Source organism: Oreochromis niloticus, linkage group LG4 (assembly GCF_001858045.2).
Source record: "Oreochromis niloticus isolate F11D_XX linkage group LG4, O_niloticus_UMD_NMBU, whole genome shotgun sequence".
NCBI classification, from domain to species: Eukaryota; Metazoa; Chordata; class Actinopteri; order Cichliformes; family Cichlidae; genus Oreochromis; species Oreochromis niloticus.
The window spans coordinates 33,368,826-33,388,673 of NC_031969.2; the positions used below are offsets into that span (position 1 = coordinate 33,368,826).

Below are 19,848 nucleotides of genomic sequence, written 5' to 3' on the forward strand. Positions count from 1 at the left end.
CAAACACACCTGGATCCTCACTGACTTTTGGGTTATTTGTGTATGACGCTAACCCAGACAGGAGGCTCCAGCAGTGAGTTAGTCCCCACAGACTCTTGTGTTAAACCTCTGCAGCAGAAATAATCATGCTTACTGCCTGATACACAAACTGTTCTGGGCTCTGAGGCTTCACCTCGCCTAACTCACTCATCTGGACCTCCGGATTGTTTTATATGAACAAACATGAAACTGTTTATGTTCCTGTCTTAAGTAGTAATAAAGTTTATTTGTATGGCATGTCAAACCTCACAAAATGCTTACATAGAAACTACAAATCGGATAATACAGGCTGTGCAACGTCAGCATGAGAGCTGATGTGACTGTGACTGCGAGTCATTTGCCTTCAAATATGTCCTTTTATTGTTAATTTTATTATGATACTCATTAAATAGTTCCCCTGACAAATCCTACCCATGTCACTTAAAAGAATACGAAAACCTGATTCAAGTGATTAAAACTCATTTTAGACAAACCAAAAACTCAATCAGCTTCTCGGTGGAAGTGAAGTAAAGCTGGAAACAGAAAATAGAAGTGACGTGTAAACTAAAAACGATTTAATAAAATAAACTCATCCTATAATAGTCCCAGACGTGCTTTCATTTCCATTAGAGAGCTCTCAGAAATCCGCTTTTCCTCAATACAGCCTTAGTGCCGCTTGTTGCCTGGCAACCATCAACGCTACGAGCTTTCCAACGTGGGACTGTCGCGCGACGCGACGTCAAGTAAGAGTAAACGGTTAATACCACATCCGGTTACCGTCTTAACAATAAAAGTACTACTCGTAAATATTGCTGGCAAAATTCACAACAGAGCCCAAAGACGTGGTGCTAATCTGCATATTTATAATATAAAATCGGTCATTATTAGCATGATTAAGATTTTTGTTTCCACAATACGGGTTTTATTTTGCATTCAAACTTTATTTTGAAAGGTCAGCGTTTGTGCATCCGGCAAATATGGCTAGCTTGTTAAGTGGGGCTGCTGTTTTCTGTTGAACGTTACTAGATTCCAGCACAAACCCGAGATTACCGCCACTGGTGGGATGTCTGAGTGAAACACTGGAAACCCGACTCTAGGGAAAGACCACTGACAATTGTAATTGGTTTTAGTTAGCTTTTACTTTTTCTACTATGGTTTTATTATAAAGACCAGGTCTTGGGTAAGGGTGAAGTTTGAGCTAACGTTAGCTTCACGGTAACGGTTTAACGGTCTGTCAAACATGTCGGAAGAGGTGAGTCTGTACGACCTGCTGAACCTATCCATCGGGACCCCCCAGAAGTCTTCCGTGAACTTCGGCGCCCTCCACTCGCTGCTCTTCGCCATGCTGAAGCAGCTGAATCTCCGGGAGGTGAAGACCCGGTGGAGGGACTCCTCTCCGGGTTATGGGAGCCCTGATCTGACGGCGGCAGAGGAGGAGGTTCAACCCGGCACGGTGCGGGAGGAGCAGGAGGTTCAGGTGGAGGTTCAGCCGGACACTGACTTCCAGACGCGGGCAGCCACTCCCTTATGCCCGGGCCCGGTCTCCGACCAGCTGAACCTCCTTTCCCGCATCCAGACATGTGAGGACGGCCTCTCTAAGGTGAAGTACTCAAAGACCACCTTAAAGACAAACCACCTATGATCACTGAGAAATACATCAGAATCTGTATGATGATATATAATCAGTGTAAGACTAAATATAAATTAAGTTTACTTTTAAATGGAGAAACTTTGTGCTCTGATGACACTGCGTTCATAAACAAAATAAAATAATAAGACAGAAATATTCCTTCACCTGAAATTAACTGAGCAGGAAAGGAAAGTAACCCACTCAGTGGCTCTGATTCACTCTTAAACCAACCAGTTATCATTCCTCATGAGTCATCCCAACCACCTGAACACAGAGTCTTTTCAAAGTAAAAGAAAGGTTTGGTGCCAGTTTCCAATAAATCAAATTACTGAGGTTGACCTCAGTGACCTCACAACCAATGGTCACCCAGCAGTAACCATGGTTCCCAGTGTGCTGGGCACCAGTGTAACATCCATAACCTGCAGTCACTGTCCTGTATTTGTTGAATTGTTTAAAGTTACTGTCTGCTTAAAAAAAACAACAGTCCCTCAGTTTATGCTCCTTTTCTGGTAGTGCTGAGAACACAACTTTATTGACATCTGCAGCATGGACATGTGACAGTGAATAACAAAGAGTATGATGTGGTGACACCACACTACAGTTGGGGTCCACCTGTTGGTACCATGTATTAAACAATCATCAGATTTCGCGCTCTGGGCTGCTTTAACCGTGCTGACACCTGTAAACGTGCGTGCGCCTGAAGGTTTTGGTGGTTTTGAGGCCTTTTTTGCCTCTTAAAAAGAAAGAAATCCTTGTTTTTTGAACATCAGTGCCGACGCTGTTGCCTGATACCAGGGTGGGTGATGTTTGTTTGCTGTGTTGCAGTAATGTTCAGAGATGGTTTGGAGACGAGCTAAAAGACTAGATTTATTTGTTTTTAGTGAATATGTATTGTTTTCCTGCACAAAGTGAGAATAAAGAAACTATAAAGCGTCAGTAAAAACCACACACTGTATATAACTATATGATGCTTCCTCTGAGCGTGGGCCAGCGACTTCTTCTTCTCTTCTTCCATGTCTGGCGTGCAGTGGTGAACATTTCAGCATATTACTAAGCCGCTGATGACAGAGCAGAGCACAATGGGAGATGGGCGCCACCCCGACATCTCAAATGACCCCGGAGTGTCGCCGTTCAGGTTTCTGCAGAGCTGCCGCCGGCAGATGAGCACAAACAACATCATCAGCAACACTTTGATCTTAAAAACGTTGAGCAGCGTGGAGGACGTTAAAGGTCGGAGATGTTTGTGGTCCACACTTTGTTGTCTTTCCCTTCCCCCCCTCCTCCTCCTCCTCCCACTCTCCTCTCTGTGTGATAGGGGGTAATTAGTCCCCTGCAGAGATGCCTCTGGTTGTCAGGGGATGAATAGCTCTCAGGTGAAGAGCGGGACAGCGAGCAGGTGCACGGAGGTGCGGCTGAATCATTCATGTCCTTTGTGGGCTCGGCCCGGGTCAGCTGCTGTTTCTGCTGGCGTGCCCTCTTCATCCTGCTGCATGACCTTAGTGTGTTCTCCATGTGAAAGGCCGGATGGCAGGCATCGCCCATTAATCAGACCACTGTTTGTCTGAACATAGCTGTTGGTGCACCGGGGTCAGGGTTGGGTTGGGGGGGGTTTATAGTTAATGATTGACTGATCTGAATGAGGCCGAAGTGTAACCAGAACACAGATGGGGCACAGAGCCTTCACAGAACTGTTCCGCCATGTTGGCAAGTCTTTTTCCTCAGTCAGTTTGAGAGACATCAGCAGGTTCTCGTTATTTAGAGAAGCAGTTCTGAATATTTTGGATATATGAGTGATTCTTTCTAAGAATAGGACTTTATCTAATGATGATATTATAATATTCTCCATTCACTGATTGAGTTTTTGCTTTGTGAACATTTTGGTTGTGCTGAGTTAAAGGCCGTCACCAGGCAGCCATAACACAGACTGTAGATAAATGATGCACAAAGCTACTGTGACCTGTTGGGTTTGGTCTCATTATTGCCATATTTGTACCAGAGCGAGCAGCGTGGGAGACTGCACAGGAGCATCACACTAACTTGGGTACCTGTTGATTAGTGCTCAGTAACATCCAGTTAAAATCCTCGAATTTCACCCAAACTGGAGCTCAGACTTGTTGGACTGCAGCCTTGTTATTAATCACATATTTGCATTAAAAATGCTTCAAAAGTCATTCCAGAAAGCAGCGAATCAGAGTCTGTGTTTTATACCAAACTATGAGCGTCGTAAAGCTAAGCAGGTAGTTTTGGTACTGAAAACGAACCAAACAATAGGAGAGTTTTCCCAAAGTGTAATGAAGAATCCGGATTAGCTGTATGGGAATGTAATTTGTTTTAAAGTGTTTGAACCGTCCTGATGACCCCGGACACAAGGTGAGGCTGCACTCATTAACCAGCTCTGAGTCACTGAGGCCCGAGCCGTGGGGGGTCGCCATGCATCACTCGCCACATTTGACACAAGTTAAACAGCAGCTCGCACGCAGCTCAGGAATTTCCTTTGCTTCGGCGTGAAAGGACAGATAGAAATGCGTCTGTTTGCTCTGCCAACAAACCTCACGCCACCCCCACAGGAAGTGTAAATGACCCGCGGGTCAAAGAGCCAATTATCAACCCAACGCACTTCACGCTACATCCACGAAATTAAATTAAAAAAATAACAACAACAGAGCACATCTGCTTCCCCATTCTGATTATTTATTTATCTCATATTTGGACAATTATTGTACTACAGCAGTTATTTTATAAATGTACGTCACTGCCACACATGGACATCCACAGAAAATGAGTCAAACATCTCGTACCACTAACCCAGGCGTCAGCAACCACTGCTGTGACAGCGCCATTTTTCATCCATATAATCCATAATCTATAATCTATATGTAATCCATACATCAGCACAATTCACAGGACGAGATACGAGCTAAGAAAGAAAAACCTGCATCACCAGCTTTAAAAATCTCCCAGATGAGTAAAACACACATGAGGCCAGAAAAGACACGCCCCCACCCACATATTTGACTTCCTGTTACAACTCCTCTGCCAATCGGTGAGCAGAAAACCACCTGGTGTCACTTTTCACACACCTACAGGATGAGAAGCAGTTTTTTTGTAATGAAAATGTGCGGCGTACTGATTCGAAGCTGTGTGCTGTGTCTGCAGTCGACGAGGCTGATCCTGGACCTGAACGAGCAGAACGAGCGTCTGAAGGAGCAGATGGAGGAGCTCCGGCAGCAACACGAGGTCGGGCTGCGCACAGCGAAACACGCCACAAACACCACGACCCATCAAAGTTTGAAAATAATTACAGTTAATTAGAGCAAAAAATAAATAAATCACAAACATTGGGACAAATTCTGTCACCTGCACCGATCCCCACCTGCTCTGGTGAAGCTCCACGTACGGACGCTGCTGATCACAAACCACATGGTCCCTCTCCTCTTTAGCCTGCAGGACCATCTGGAGTGAGATCGGGCCAAATTCTTTTAAACATTTTTAATGATATTTAATTTTTCAAACTTTTTCTATGAAACTCTGATCCAAGTTTTATGGAAGAGTTTCTACTTTGAATAATCAGAAATCAAACAGTCAGTCAGAAAACTCAAAGAGCCTGATATAGTTTATTTATACTTTATCCTTATTTAGATATACTTTATTTACTACAGAAGTAATATTAGAAACATCTTATAACAGCATCACTCAAATAAACAAAACATTTTAATGTGGTAAAACATGACACACAACAAAGGAGCCCAGTTTAACAGAAACAATGAAATATGCAAAATAATAAAGCTCCATAAACAAAAAATAGAATAGAAACCTGCAACTAGAAATAAAATAATAAATAGAAACTGTCAAAAAAAAAGATCTGGTCTGCCTGGATAGATTTATGAATCTGAACCATGGAAAGTTTCTCTGCTGTCCAAAAGTCTCAGTCAATGTTTGGCTGAAAAAAAGAGCTCGTCATAGCAAATATTTCGTGTATGTTTGACTTTTAGTGGCTCTGCAGGGAAACACGCTGATTCTGAGCCACGCCGTGTATTTCCAGTGTCTTTTTCCCCTCAGGCCTCGCCGCTCAGAGATGGAGCTCAGCTGATGCTGGATGTGGATTTGTGGGATGTTCTGATCTGTCTCTCTGTTCTGCGTTCAGATGGTCGGTGACGTGTCGGGGACAGCCGCTCGGATGGAGAGCTGCTGCCACCGTGTGGACACTCTGGAGGAAACTGTGGTGAGGGTTTGTCTGAGGGGAGGATGTGACACGCCACCGTTTAAACTGTTGGCTACTGGCTTCTGTGTAATAATTTAATTCTGACAGTCTAATGAGGACATGTTGAATCCTCCTGATTTCATTGCTGTGACAGAAGTCTCTGAGGGACGCAGTTCTGCCCGGCGACAGAGAGGGCAAGACAGAAAAATTCCAGAAGGTGAGAAAGAAACAGAAACTTGTGTTTCATCAGAGGCCTGCAGCTCAGCTGAAACAGACGAGCTTACAGCCAGATGTTTAGAGTCCTAAAGTTATTTTAGTGTCGAGCGATTGGAGGAACGCAGCCATGTCTGTGTGCAGAGGCGAGCTGAGGCCTCAGCAGGTGAATATTTACCAAGAAACAAGAGACAACAAGCCAAACAGGCGGATGTGACATGAAATTCTGCTTTTAAAGAAGGTTATTTAATCAAATTTAGATAAAGTTGGGGCAGATGTTCATGGGAATTGGATTTCTTTGGCATCAAAGAGAAAAAAATGAAAATTCCAGCTCTGCTGAATGTTTTTATTTGAACCATCCACATCACACGTGTCTCCTTTTTGGGGTTAATTTGATCTTCACCTGCCTGTTTATAATTAAAGAACCTCTGCTGCTCACTCCCAGCCCCATGTTTTTATGCTTGGCCTCTGCACAAGCAGCTTTGTATGATTGAAAGGTTCATAATAATCCTTCTTTATCTCACCCCGAGCTTTGGTGCAGCTCCAGAGTTTCTCCTGAAACAAGCTCTTTTAGCTCCTCCCCCACTAAACCAACTTGATTTTGATTGGCTGCCCTTCACTGCTGTGTTCCTGACCAGCGGTATGCATTGGAGTACAGTGTTGATATTTGGCTGCAGTTTCACAGTGTTTGTTTCTGACTTCCTCACAGGAGCCTGGAGATTCAGGGGTCGATAATCAGCTCGTGGCAGCCAAACAAACCTCCTCGCCTTCCTGCAGTGACCTCACTGAACCTCCTCAAAGCAGCACACCTCCCTCCTCCCACCCCGACAAGGTCACCGTTGGACCAGCAGCTCCAAGTTCTCCAAATAAATCTGAGGAGATTTCAAAACTTCAAGAAGTGCTGGACACCGCTGAGCGTGCTTCAGTCCAGTCAGGGCCGCCTCCACAGACTGGTGTTAAAGCAGGCTCTGCTGGTAAACCTCTAGCTTCAGATTCCAACAGCTCCACACCATCCCCAGAGGCAGTGGAGGCCCTGAGGAGCGTGAGCCAGCTGCAGGAGAGGCTCGTCCAGGTGGAAGCTCGTGTGGCGGCGTTAGAGAAAAGAAAGGCGGACCAGAGTCAGCTGGCTGAGCTCAGAGAGCTCATCGCCATCAAAGGTGACGCCATACAAACTGTTAGAAAGTCTTTCATGAACACAGCTCTCATTTAAAGTGTTCAGATCACAGTGTGAGATCTGAAGTCATAGCATGAAGAATATATTAGAGCTGCACCAAGCTTTTATTTTAGTTTATCTTTCTTAAATGTTTTTACAAATTATTTTGTTTAAAAATGTCTTAGCCTCCCAAAATGAGCTAAAGCTATCAGCACAATGTGAAGAAACAGCTGCTGTGAGTTTGTCCCCGAAACATCTGGTGTTGTGTGGCAACACTTATGTGTAATGCCAAATTGTACCACAAGGTGGTGCAGTCTTTCTTTAACCTGGTAAGTCAGTGAGATCACTTCTTGAGGGAGAGGATATAAAGATCACACACATCCCGAAAATGTAACACTCCTCCTGGTAAAACATTGTCCCCCAGTGGTGAAAGTTTGAATAAACTTTATAGATAATTACTGTAATTAATCCTTTAATTGTTATTTGTACATATCACAGCTCAAACTTCATGGAATTAATGAGAATTTCAGCACTTTTAGAGCATCTGTAGTCTGATTTATGCTCCCGGACTGCGATGCTGATGTTATGTTGAACATTTAGGTTCCCGTGGAGACGCGTTCAATAACCTGATGGATCAGCTAAACGAGCAGAGAGCTTTGATAGACCGCCTGATGAGTGACAGGGGAAAGGTGAGTAAGAACCAACCAAAACCAACCCTCTCTTCCCCAAACATCAGCACAAACTCCGCCTTGTCACGTCCTGTCTGTCTGCTCTGATGGTTAAATTTGTCCGTCTGAAGCTGGACGACTTGGAGGAAATGCTCATGAGCCTGATGAGCCCACACAAAGAAAGCACCTCTGAGGTAACTACAGAGAGGGCGGAGTTACAAGAGGCTGCAGAGAGGGCGGAGTCAGAAGTGTCAGAGAGGGCGGAGTCAGAAGCTTCAGAGAGGGTGAAGTCAAAGGCAGTTTCAGAGAGGCTGGAGCAAAAGAAAGCTTTGGAGAGGGTGGAGTCAGAAGCTTCAGAAAATGTGGAGTCAGAGGCTTGCAGAAGAGTGGGTTCAGACAGCGAAGGTTACCGAGAGCTCAGAGAGCAAATATCCTACCTCAGGTAAAGACACACAGGAGGGAGAGTCAGTTTTACATCACCCGACACAAGTTTTAAAAGGACCCCTGACCATGAATATACATATACAGCTTCCTGTAGTAACACCAGCTTGGCTATTTAAAGCTCGCTTTAACTGTTTAGAGAAAAAATGGCAATTTTAGGAGAAAAAAATTTCAAAAATTTTGAAGTCTTGGCTTGAAGCTGAGGGCAGTGAGAGAAGCATAAACGTGATGTAACTGAGGACGTTACTCAAACTGCCTCTGCAACACGAAGGCAGTCGCAGCTATGGAGGCGAGAGGATCTGTGTGTATTTAACTCTGGCCCCGCCCACTTCGCATCACCAGCAGTTATTTCATCCGTCACAGCTGAAGTTGTTAAATGTCATTGTCCTTTAAGACCGAGTGCATGCTCGCCGAGTTCATCACCCAAAAGCTCCTGAACCAGCGCTCCTGCAGCGCCTCGAGGCGACTGTTGTTGGGATTTGGAGCTTTATAAATAAAACTGATTTTTTTTTACAACAAGTGTGGCACACCTGAAGAGTAAACGAGGGGGGTGTTGTGGTGACAACGACGATGGCGCCTGACAGAAACTAGACCTAAAACTGTTATTTTACGATGAAGCATCTTCTGCTAACGCCCATTTCAAAGACAAGATAAATATGATCTGTCATTTTCTGTCACAGACGAAACACTAGTGGGCGATGCAGTTTGTAGCTTCATTGTGTGCATTTCTAGCCACTTTTTCTTCTGACATCATTTTTTGAACTGACTGGAAGAGAATGATTCAACTTGCAGAGAGAAAATCGCTAAACGTGCTGAATCAGGGCTCCTTTTAGTCTTTAGAAACTTGTCAGGAGTTTTATTCTTCCTTGTGGAAAGAGACGAACACCAGGGTCACTTTAGTCGTTGTGCTTTCATGATTGATTGATAGATAAACCTTTATTAATCCCACAAGGGGAAATTTCATGTTAAGGCTGCCGACCTACAGTGGCTTGCAAAAGTATTCGGCCCCCTTGAACTTTTCCACATTTTGTCACATTACAGCCACAAACATGAATCAATGTTATTGGAATTCCAGATGAAAGACCAACACAAAGTGGTGTACACGTGAGAAGTGGAACGAAAATCATACATGATTCCAAACATTTTTTACAAATAAATAACTGCAAAGTGGGGTGTGCATAATTATTCAGCCCCCTGAGTCAATACTTTGTAGAACCACCTTTTGCTGCAATTACAGCTGCCAGTCTTTTAGGGTATGTCTCTACCAGCTTTGCACATCTACAGACTGAAATCCTTGCCCATTCTTCTTTGCAAAACAGCTCCAGCTCAGTCAGATTAGATGGACAGCGTTTGTGAACAGCAGTTTTCAGATCTTGCCACAGATTCTCGATTGGATTTAGATCTGGACTTTGACTGGGCCATTCTAACACATGGATATGTTTTGTTTTAAACCGTTCCATTGTTGCCCTGGCTTTATGTTTAGGGTCGTTGTCCTGCTGGAAGGTGACCCTCCGCCCCAGTCTCAAGTCTTTTGCAGACTCTAAGAGGTTTTCTTCCAAGATTGCCCTGTATTTGGCTCCATCCATCTTCCCATCAACTCTGACCAGCTTCCCTGTCCCTGCTGAAGAGAAGCACCCCCAGAGCATGATGCTGCCACCACCATATGTGACAGTGGGGATGGTGTGTTCAGAGTGATGTGCAGTGTTAGTTTTCCGCCACACATAGCGTTTTGCATGTTGGTCTCATCTGACCAGAGCACCTTCTTCCACATGTTTGCTGTGTCCCCCACATGGCTTGTGGCAAACTGCAAACAGGACTTCTTATGGTTTTCTGTTAACAATGGCTTTCTTCTTGCCACTCTTCCATAAAGGGCAACTTTGTGCAGTGCACGACTAATAGTTGTCCTATGGACAGATTCCCCCACCTGAGCTGTAGATCTCTGCAGCTCGTACAGAGTCACCATGGGCCTCTTGGCTGCATTTCTGATCAGCGCTCTGCTTGTTCGGCCTGTGAGTTTAGGTGGACGGCCTTGTCTTGGTAGGTTTACAGTTGTGCCATCCTCCTTCCATTTCTGAATGATGGCTTGAACAGTGCTCCGTGGGATGTTCAAGGCTTGGGAAATCTTTTTGTAGCCTAAGCCTGCTTTAAATTTCTCAATAACTTTATCCCTGACCTGTCTGGTGTGTTCTTTGGACTTCATGGTGTTGTTGCTCCCAATATTCTCTTAGACAACCTCTGAGGCCGTCACAGGGCAGTTGTGGAGCTGTTTTGCAAAGAAGAATGGGCAAGGATTTCAGTCTGTAGATGTGCAAAGCTGGTAGAGACATACCCTAAAAGACTGGCAGCTGTAATTGCAGCAAAAGGTGGTTCTACAAAGTATTGACTCAGGGGGCTGAATAATTACGCACACCCCACTTTGCAGTTATTTATTTGTAAAAAATGTTTGGAATCATGTATGATTTTCCTTCCACTTCTCACATGTACACCACTTTGTGTTGGTCTTTCACCTGGAATTCCAATAACATTGATTTATGTTTGTGGCTGTAATGTGACAAAATGTGGAAAAGTTCAAGGGGGCCGAATACTTTTGCAAGCCACTGTATTGCACGCAATGGCGGCGCCATCTTACCCATGGCGCCCTCGTGTCCAGGAAACGTGTGCAGAGGCTGGAGGAGGACATTAGGCAGCTGCGGGTGAAGCAGACTCAGTGTGAGGACCAGCAGCTACAACATGAGGTCAGGCAGGAAGTGCTGAAGCTCAGGGGACAAACTGGCGCCACCTACAGGGAGGGAATGGAACAGCAGCACATGTGTAGTCATAATTTAGGAATTTTGTTATGCTTGGCATTTTATATTTTACATTTGAAACATGGAAAATAGGCACATTCGGAAAAAACAATTTAAAAATATCAGAAAAATTGTTAGTTTTGGTCAAGGAGCCACGTCACTTTAGTGTTCGGTGTAACAAATCTATTCACGTATTTAGCTCGTTTGATCCATGACTCGTTCAGTTCCCAGGAGCACATTGTTTTTGGGGGGTTGGCTGTAGCTCAGGTGGTAGAGCAGGTCACCTATTAACTGTAAGGTTGGTGGTTCAATACCAGTGCTTCAGTCTTCCTGCCAAATGTACTTGCGCAAGACACTTACCCCATGTTGCTCTCTGATGCATCCATCAGAGTATGAATGTGTCTCAATGTTAGTTAGGAAGCACTTAGAAACAGCGTAGGAAGAAAGTGCTGGTGCGAATGGGTGAATGTACTAGGGTTGGGCGATATGTAAACATTTCCCAACCGGCAATCGTCAGTCCAACGATCGCCGATGGGCGATATATTCACGGATGCACAAACACAGAAGAAGTCCAAACGTGGACAAACTAGTTCCCCGAAAAAAACAAAACAAAACAAAAAAAAACTGCTGTTAGTGTTAACGCGGCTTTTTAACCCAACCCATCTGGAGCGCAGAATGAACAAAATTTGGACAAACTGCCAAAATGCATTGACAGAGACATTTCAGGGATTTTGACTCACTCTGTGCTCCAGACGGGTTAATTGTTAATCGCGTTAGTCGTGATGACGGCGCGTTAACGCTGACACCACTAAAAAAATATAAAGGCGCCAATTTGGGATTTCTTTGGCTGTAAACCAGATGAAATACACTCAAAAAAATAACTCTTTGAATGAACATAAAAAAAATCATGGAAAGAATTTCCACGTAATTAAATTGCTTTATTTTAGCATTATGCAATTCTGTTATTCCAACTTAATGTACTTGAGTTGGACTAACTTGATTAATTAATGATGAATCAACTGTTTTACTACAGTTTTGTCCAACTTAATTTAATTGAGTTGATCCAACCCATGCAAATTACGTTAGTGCGACAAAAATGTTTAATCGTAATGGAAAGCCATTTATTAATGTGGAAATCCTTTCCATGATTATTTTAAGTTCATTTAAAAAGTTGTTGTTTTTTTTTGGAGTCTAGAGTATGGTTAACACAAAATGTTAATGGATTTATAATAACTTCCACTCAATCCATCCTCTTATTTTTTACCAAGGTTTCAGGGAGTCTGGGGCCTATCCCAGATGTGAGAGTGAGGGTGAGAGTACTGGAAAGGTCACCAGTCTATCACAGAGAGACAGGCAACCATTTGCACTCATGTTCACAGAAACATTAATTAACCTAACCCTAATTACTGCATAACGTTTAGCTGTGGCAGGAAACCAGAGTACCCAGAGAGAACCCACTGCAAACTTGGCCAGATTGCAGATTTGAACCCAAGCTCTTCTTGCTGCAAGGTAACAGTGCTAACCACTGTGCCACCGAGCCGTCGGTCTAGACTTCAAAAAAACTGGGAAGCTAGGATTACAAGGCTTGATATAGAATTTTCTGTACGTTTTTGTCCTATACAGGGTAAACCACAATAAATAGTGAAGGCATAAACTTAGTGTGTGTATGGTTGTCTGTCTCTTCTAACCCCAGTGTCCAGGCAACCAACCACTCTTATTAGATTGTATCATGTCATCTGAACAAGAATAAATTAAGTTGCTGAATTTCATGCAGATCCTACATGATTTAATTACGTTCACCAGAGTAACATGAAATTATTTTGTTTACATTACAAGTTTGAATTTTGTAAATGTAACAACCACCCAATTTCATATTTTTAAGTGTAGGTAAACCTGAGGATGTAACCAAAGCGGTGTGGCGCTTGTGCAGACGTATAGTGCGAGCAAAGTAGTCAAACACGACTAACTTGCATGAGCATGCACGTGTCCACCATCCGGCTGAGTATGCGGCTGTCAGCAGCTTCTGCAGCTCCATCAACAAGCGTTTGGGCGCATTCTGAGGAGGGGGCATCTGCTCGCACATGAAAGAGGGTGCTGTTAAAACAGCTTTATTATTATTGTTTTCTGTTGACTGCTTCTATTAGCTCCATCATTATTAGCAAACTTAGTCATGGGCAAATAAATAAATCGCTCTTGTAAAAACGATCGACGATGGGCTCAGCCTATCAATAGTCGATATATTTGCCCAACCCTAGAATGTACAAGTTGTGTAAAGTGGTTTGAGTGCTCAGATAGAGTAGAAAAGTGCTAGATGAGAACCAGTCCACTTACCAATCAAATAATTCATGCAGTCAGTCCTGTGACCTGCACTCTCCAGGTTTTTGGTTTTTCACCCCGGCATCATGTGTTTACCTGTAGGTGGCGTCTGTTTCCTGAATGTCATAAAGGATGCATCATGTAGATTTCCACACTGTAAAAATTATCTCAAATGACCTTGTGAGTCTGAAAAAACTCCAGACAAAGCACGAGCAGAGGAAACAGACTCCAAGACATGGACAAAACAAAGCTTACAGTCAAAGACGCTCCAGTGTTTCAGGCGACATGCATCAGTCTAATCTCAGTTCTTTGCCCTTCAACCTCAGCTGGACGACCTGCGGGGAACGCTGGAGGACACGATCTTGTCCTTCACGTCTCAGCTGTCCACCAGGCTCTGCGATGAGGCCGTGCAGGCGGAGAGTGGCGGTCCAGGAGTCAGTCAGAGCGAAGAGTGGTCAGCTCTGAATGCCAGAACAGCAAACACTGGGGAGAAGCTCGGCCTTCTGTTCGAGCGGTACGAGCAGCTGCAGGACGCGGTGAACAGACTGATCCAGCAGCAGGGCGGAGCTAGAGAAGGGCCGCTGCAGGACCAAGAGGCAAGCCAGAGCAGGGTGAAGATAGGGAACATTTCAGAGCTGCACGTGCTGAGGACACCTGACTTAGATTTTTACCTTTTAAGGTCATGTCCAAGCTGCTCTTACCTTGGCTGCTGTTTTTAGATCTCTCCATAACTCACAGTCTAACCTAGCGAGTACTGCAGGTGGCTAAAAAACATGATGTTCTTCCTCGGACACCACAGGAAGTTCTAGCTGTCTCTTCCTGGTGGACAGATTCGTGACGCTCAACACTGAGCGACGCAGTCCTTGCCTGAATTGCCCTAAACTGCAGATTGTTGCAGACGCAGCAAAAGTCCTCAGAGTTTAAGATTTTTGATGAAACCGCAGAGCGTGCACGGTACGAGGTCTGGATGGACTGCCAGGAAGTGATCTAAAAATAGCAGCAGTGGTGGAAGTGGTCCAGAGGTGCTCCAGGAGATGATGTTAAAGGGGAGATCAGAGTCCTGGCACCTTGTCTGGAAACTAAACGTCACTGCTCCCATATACACAGAATACACCGGGGTTAAGCTGTCTGCAGGAAGATCTCTGATTCCTTCTGTGTGTGTGTGTGTGTGTGTGTGTGTGTGTGTGTGTGTGTGTGTGTGTGTGTGTGTGTGTGTGTCAGAACATGGAGCTGGTGAACGGCGTGCAGCAGGCGATGCTGCAGCTTCAGGCCGACTGTAAGAAGCTAAATGAGACGATGAGATCGCTGCACGAAGACAGCAGACGCAAGCAAAGACACATTGAGGTAAAACACGCAGCGCGTTTGTTCGTCGTCACGTGTCATTGAGTCTCAGCTACCACAGAATCACACAACAGGACAAAAACCAGCATGTTAGTATGAACTGTGATGACACTTTTTACTTTTAATTTAAGGTGTAAATGCACCAAAAATAAACCAGTCTGAGACCGCGGTGTTACTTACTGCTCCACTCAAACGTCTCAACCAGAACAAACCGCAGAGGTGGGATGTGCTGCGACGTGCGCGACACGTGAGGCTGTTCGTGCCGCTCATTAAAACGAAGCAGCAACGAGAAAAAGTCAAACGAGTTCTTGAAACAGTCATTAAAGATTCAAACTGCAGGGAGGGAGGAGCTCCTGAAACTGCTTTTATCCAAACAGTTTTTGTCTTTGTTGTAATTCTTCTAAAAATGTAAAAGTTGAATTGAACAGCTGAGGAGACGCTGCTGACGGACTCTCGTCTCTGCAGGAGCTCTACAAGACGACGGAGGAGCTGGAAGTGAACAAGGCCGACAAGCAGATGGTCGAGAGTGAAATCGTGAGTTGGCTCGTTTTAACCTCCCACCTGTGGGAGGAGTCAGGCTCACCTGCTTTAGTTTCAGATGTTTGGGTGTGATCTGTTCCTCGGTAAGTTCTGCAGGCCGGGTTCGGCTTTTTTGAAGCTGACAGCCGGTGTTCTATGAGCCAGGTGTTTCCAGATGTCTCAGCCCACCTGCCGGACTCGCCCTGAGTCGAGGCCAAAAGTCGAATCTGCAGATGGAGGCCATGTTTGGACCAATCACCTATCAGGAGCCTCCTGCTCTAAGCAGCTCCCTCTCCCAAACATGCAGATTAATGCAGACGTGTGTGAGGCGACTGTTTCAGGACACCTGCTGGCCTCCGCCTTCTTGCTGATGACCTCCCAATTCTCCCTCTGTGCCTGCAGAAAGCCGACAAATCGGCCCTGGAAGGGAAAGTGAGCCGGCTGCAGTTCGACTCGGTGACGGAGCAGCTGAGCGGGATGTTCCACGAGCTGCTGAACAAGGTGACGAGTCAGGAGCAGGACTGGCACAAACTCATGGGCAAGCTCTCCACCGAGATGGAGTGTAAGGTAGGAGAGCAACATCGAGTCACGCCTGCAAACTCAAACTGATCTGAGATCAGAGCTCAGAGGGAACGGCAATGGGTTTAAATTTAAAAACATATGTTGTCTTTAAACCGTGACGATGTCTGCTACAGCTGTGACAGAAGGTAAAACAACACGCTGCAGTATCGGAGATTTTACGCTTCGGTCATAACAGGCTGATCCGGGGCGTCGCCTCGCTGTGTGAACACGATGAGTCGAGAATGAGGCAATGTAGGGTTTTCAAATTAACACCACAGGGGCATCTGTTAAAGATCTCAGATCTCGGTTTGAATAACAGTGACCTCAAAGTCAAGGTGTTGTTGTTGTTTTTATTAAGAAAAACAAAAGAACGTGGAAATAAATAATTTACTGAAATAATTTACTGGAAACTACGAATGCTAGAAGTTTTCTAGAATTGATTTTAAAATAAAAGAGTCATGGTTCTGATCCGGTCCCTCTGCAGCTGAACCGGATCGAGCTGGACTCTGTGAAGAAGCAGCTGGAGGATCGCTGGAGGAGCATCCACGAGAAGCTGCAGGCTCAGGCGGCGCCGGAGTACGAGGACGCCGCCGGGTTCAGGAAGTGAGAACACTGCACCCTCACACGCAGTACAGCTCACTATCACAGGCGCTTCCAGGTGTCATCCAATCCAGAGAAAGAGGGAGGGGAGGGGTTAAAAGGGGGAGGGGCTAACAGAGATATGGAGACATGGAGGTAACAAAGAAGGAGGAGCATTTTTAATAAATGTCTTCAGAACATTTTAAATATCTGCAGCAGGTGAAGAGCTGAGAAGCACTGAAGATTTGTCCTCGTGTTTATTTCCAGGCAGCTCGTGGAGAGATTCCACTGCCTCTCCTGCGACCGGCCCATCGTGAAGCACACGCCCGGACCGTGAGTGAAAACCTGCCTGTCACAGAGTACGTGACCCAAACCTCTGAGCTGCTCTCTGAACTCCTCCCCTCTCCTGCGTTTGTACCTTTTCTTTGAGGGTTAAAGGCATCTGGTGACACTGCCCTCGTTTCCTGCGTTCCCCTCGCACAAGTCCATCAGGCCGTTCACCGTTTACACCATGGAGCAGTTACGCCAGCACTACCGGAGGTGAGTTACCTGCACACACCTGGTGAGGCTCCTCAGTGTCTTCTGTTCTGATGAGCCCCTGTCACCGCCTCAGCCAGCAGCCCGGCACCAACCGCTGCAGGTACGAGGCAGCTAACGCGTGCAGGAGCAGGGAGCGGCTTCAGAGGAGCCATGCCACCGCGTGCAGGCAGATAGAGAGCGTAGAGATGCAGGGACAGCCGCAGCACAGCGACAGCACGAACGCAGCGCAAGGCCAGCAGTGAGTCAGGGCAGGGGCGGAGCTTAAAGTCTGCGGTCGCTACAAGGTTAACATGGAAAGAGCAAGACTGTAATTTCATGCGTTCACTCGATCGCTGAGTTTGAACTTCAGTGCTGCCGTTACCGCTCTGCAGCGTTTCTGAAGTGAAGCTGCAGAAAATCAGCACGATGGGAAAATGTTACGTACGTGATGATGATGTCACTAGAGATCAGTGAGCAGATCTGTGATTTGTGTGTTAATCACCGTTCCATTTCTCTGTTCTCACACCTCGGGCAGCGAGCGCATATCTGAGCTGACGGATTACGGTCACCTGGCTGCGGCGCGGAGCTGCGGTGGGAGTCATCACACCAACGCTGCGGGCGGTCAGCGGCGCGGCGGCCCGCAGCACACAAAACTCCACGGTGAGGCAGATGGTACGATTCAGGTACGTCTGAGGAAAACGAGCCTGAAACTGCAGCGAGGTCTTAAAGATTGGTTGGAGGTTTCACATTGTGTGTGTGTGTGTGTGTGTGTGTGTGTGTGTGTGTGTTGGTCAGTCGGAGGAGGTGGATATCGTTGGACTGGACGGGCGCATTTACAAAGGGCGCCTGAACGTCCCGGCCTGCAGGAACTCAGAAACTAAACTGCCGATGATCCCCACCAGAGACGGTAAAATCTGAATCCATCACACGTCACTAACGCTGCGTCACACTCCGGGGGAAATATGCTCACATCTGAATCACACACAGGCTACACGACACAACCCCCAACAAACACATGAAGCTCGACTCCAGCAGACGTTTGCACTGAGTTCAGGTTAAAATTTCCAAAGAAACAGCCTCACAGCGCTGCTCTGAACACACAACGATGACACCTGGTTGTCATGGTGACTCCAGGTTTGCAGCGCTTGTTCTTCTTCGCTTTGGTCACATGTTCCACCTGCTCTGTGTCTGCAGGCGTGTATAAGAGTAAGGACAAAGCCAAGCCTGCTGCCTCTCCGGAGGTGGGACACGGCAATCCTCTTCATCAGCCCTGCAGTCCCAGGAGCGCACCGTGCAGCCGCTCAGGTGAGTCATTCACGCAGGTAAAGGTGTCATCAGTTCCAGTTAAAACAAAAGAAGCTAAGAAGGTGAGGAACACCTCGATCTCTTCCCCCCCCTGAGAGGAGCAGGAGGAGGTGGCCGGGGTTAGGGAGGTCTGAGAGTGTCTGTTGTTTCTGCTTCACCTTTAAAGTTTAAACTGGAGTGAATCCTTCTGTGACGACAGCAGAGCGCCTGAGTGTCCGTTTCTTTTAAATTCATCTGATGTCTAAATGTCCTGCAAACACCAACCTGGCTCCTCCTCCTCTCCTTCCTCTCCAGCATCCAGCTGCTCCGGTCGCGATTGGCCCGTCTCGGCTCTGGGCTGTGCGTCTCAGAGCTCCATCGCTCAGGGTTCAGCTGCAGCAGAGAGCACCGCAGAGCCTCCGAGCAACTAGCCCCTCGACCTGTAGGGGGCAGCGTCAGCCTCCGTGCTGTGTTTAGTTTGTGAGTGCAGACGGAGGTTCGGGTAACCTGCTACTGCTTATCGTCCAGACTACACATCCCAGAAACCCCCTGTGATGTGGCTCTGTACTTATTTTTTCACTTTGAATATTGTTGTTAACAAATAATAAACTTTAGTGTGAATTTAATCACTTTTTAGAACATCAGATATTAAACATCAAACAGATGTTATTTATCATAAATGAGCCACGTTTAACGTTCATCTTAAAGGATCCTTTTGATGTGATTCACATTAAAACTTCACAGAGTCTGTCTGAAGATGGCCTTTGTATGTTTATTTGAAATAACAGAGGATTCCCTCTTCATCAAACCACCTGATCAACTATTGATTACTGAAATAATCAATAGTCTTTAAAAAGCTTTAAGAAGGTCAGGAGAGGTATAGAATTATAGAATTATTTCACCTTTCTTTCACCTCCACACCCATTTACACACCTTAGCTCGTGTGATTAGATAGAGGATCAATAGAGGGTCCATGACCCTCTTGGGGGACACTCCCATAGGACTTAAAATATGGGACTCTCCGCCAGTCGCTCTTAGAACTGAAGAAGCTTCAAGAAACTTAAAGAAGTCCAGAATCTTTTCTTTCCAAGCTCCTCAGACAACCTTGTACATATATATACAGATATACTCACAGATTTTGTTGTAGGATATATTTTTATAGCAGCAGTGAGAACGATCAGAAACACTGATTTAAAGCTGCGTACATGCAGAGCTCTGTCACAAAGCCTCGTGGGGCAGAGAAGAGTTGTGTTGTTGTCGTGTTGATCTGTCAGCGAGCCGAGGACTCAGGTGTTGCATCATGTGGGGAATTACATCATCACTACCAGCAACAAAAGTACTTCCTGTTAACAGGAACACGAGGCCACGAGCAGGAAGGACACGCTGATGAGTAAATACAAAAGCAGGAGGGAGAGGTCCGGTTACAACTCCTGAAGCTTCCTGTCTTTCAACACGTTAGGTCTGCGCTTCAGTCCGACTCCAGGCAGTCTGGAAAACCTGGGAACTCTAAGCTGTTTTAGTTTGCAGTGGAGATGTTTACAGATCAGGACCTTTAAATACATAATGTAAACATAAAGTCTTTATGATCGTCTGATTTTTCTTTCCCCTCAGTGATTGTT

At 45.7% G+C, this 19,848-nt stretch overlaps 1 protein-coding gene across 8 annotated transcripts; it reads left to right on the plus strand.

Annotated features, from left to right (window-relative positions):
• Positions 1-987: 987 nt before the first annotated feature.
• LOC102079767 (glutamine-rich protein 2) lies at positions 988-18,985 on the plus strand. 8 transcript variants are annotated; one of them, XM_005469111.3, is made up of 21 exons: positions 1,480-1,618; positions 2,677-2,878; positions 4,805-4,885; positions 5,793-5,876; positions 6,004-6,066; positions 6,772-7,219; positions 7,816-7,904; positions 8,015-8,325; positions 10,975-11,059; positions 13,753-14,037; positions 14,648-14,770; positions 15,233-15,301; positions 15,689-15,853; positions 16,332-16,450; positions 16,694-16,759; positions 16,865-16,966; positions 17,040-17,204; positions 17,463-17,628; positions 17,741-17,852; positions 18,140-18,250; positions 18,545-18,985. In XM_005469111.3, exons 3-21 carry the CDS (start codon positions 4,859-4,861, stop codon positions 18,658-18,660), a joined length of 2,706 nt encoding a protein of 901 aa, XP_005469168.1. In that variant the 5' UTR covers positions 1,480-1,618; positions 2,677-2,878; positions 4,805-4,858; the 3' UTR covers positions 18,661-18,985. The 8 variants fall into 8 exon arrangements, with proteins under 8 accessions (XP_005469162.1, XP_005469165.1, XP_005469164.1 ...); XM_005469105.4 differs by lacking the exon at positions 2,677-2,878 and having other exon boundaries at positions 988-1,618; XM_005469108.4 differs by lacking the exon at positions 2,677-2,878 and having other exon boundaries at positions 988-1,618; positions 17,481-17,628.
• Positions 18,986-19,848: the final 863 nt, after the last annotated feature.

Excerpts from the sequence above, each read along its gene's own strand:
- LOC102079767 (XM_005469105.4), top strand. The coding sequence starts at position 1,259 with ATGTCGGAAGAGGTGAGTCTGTACGACCTGCTGAACCTATCCATCGGG. Across the intron at positions 1,619-4,804 it reads GTGAGGACGGCCTCTCTAAG|TCGACGAGGCTGATCCTGGA; the intron begins GTGAAGTACTCA and ends CTGTGTCTGCAG. Across the intron at positions 15,854-16,331 it reads CCACCGAGATGGAGTGTAAG|CTGAACCGGATCGAGCTGGA; the intron begins GTAGGAGAGCAA and ends GTCCCTCTGCAG.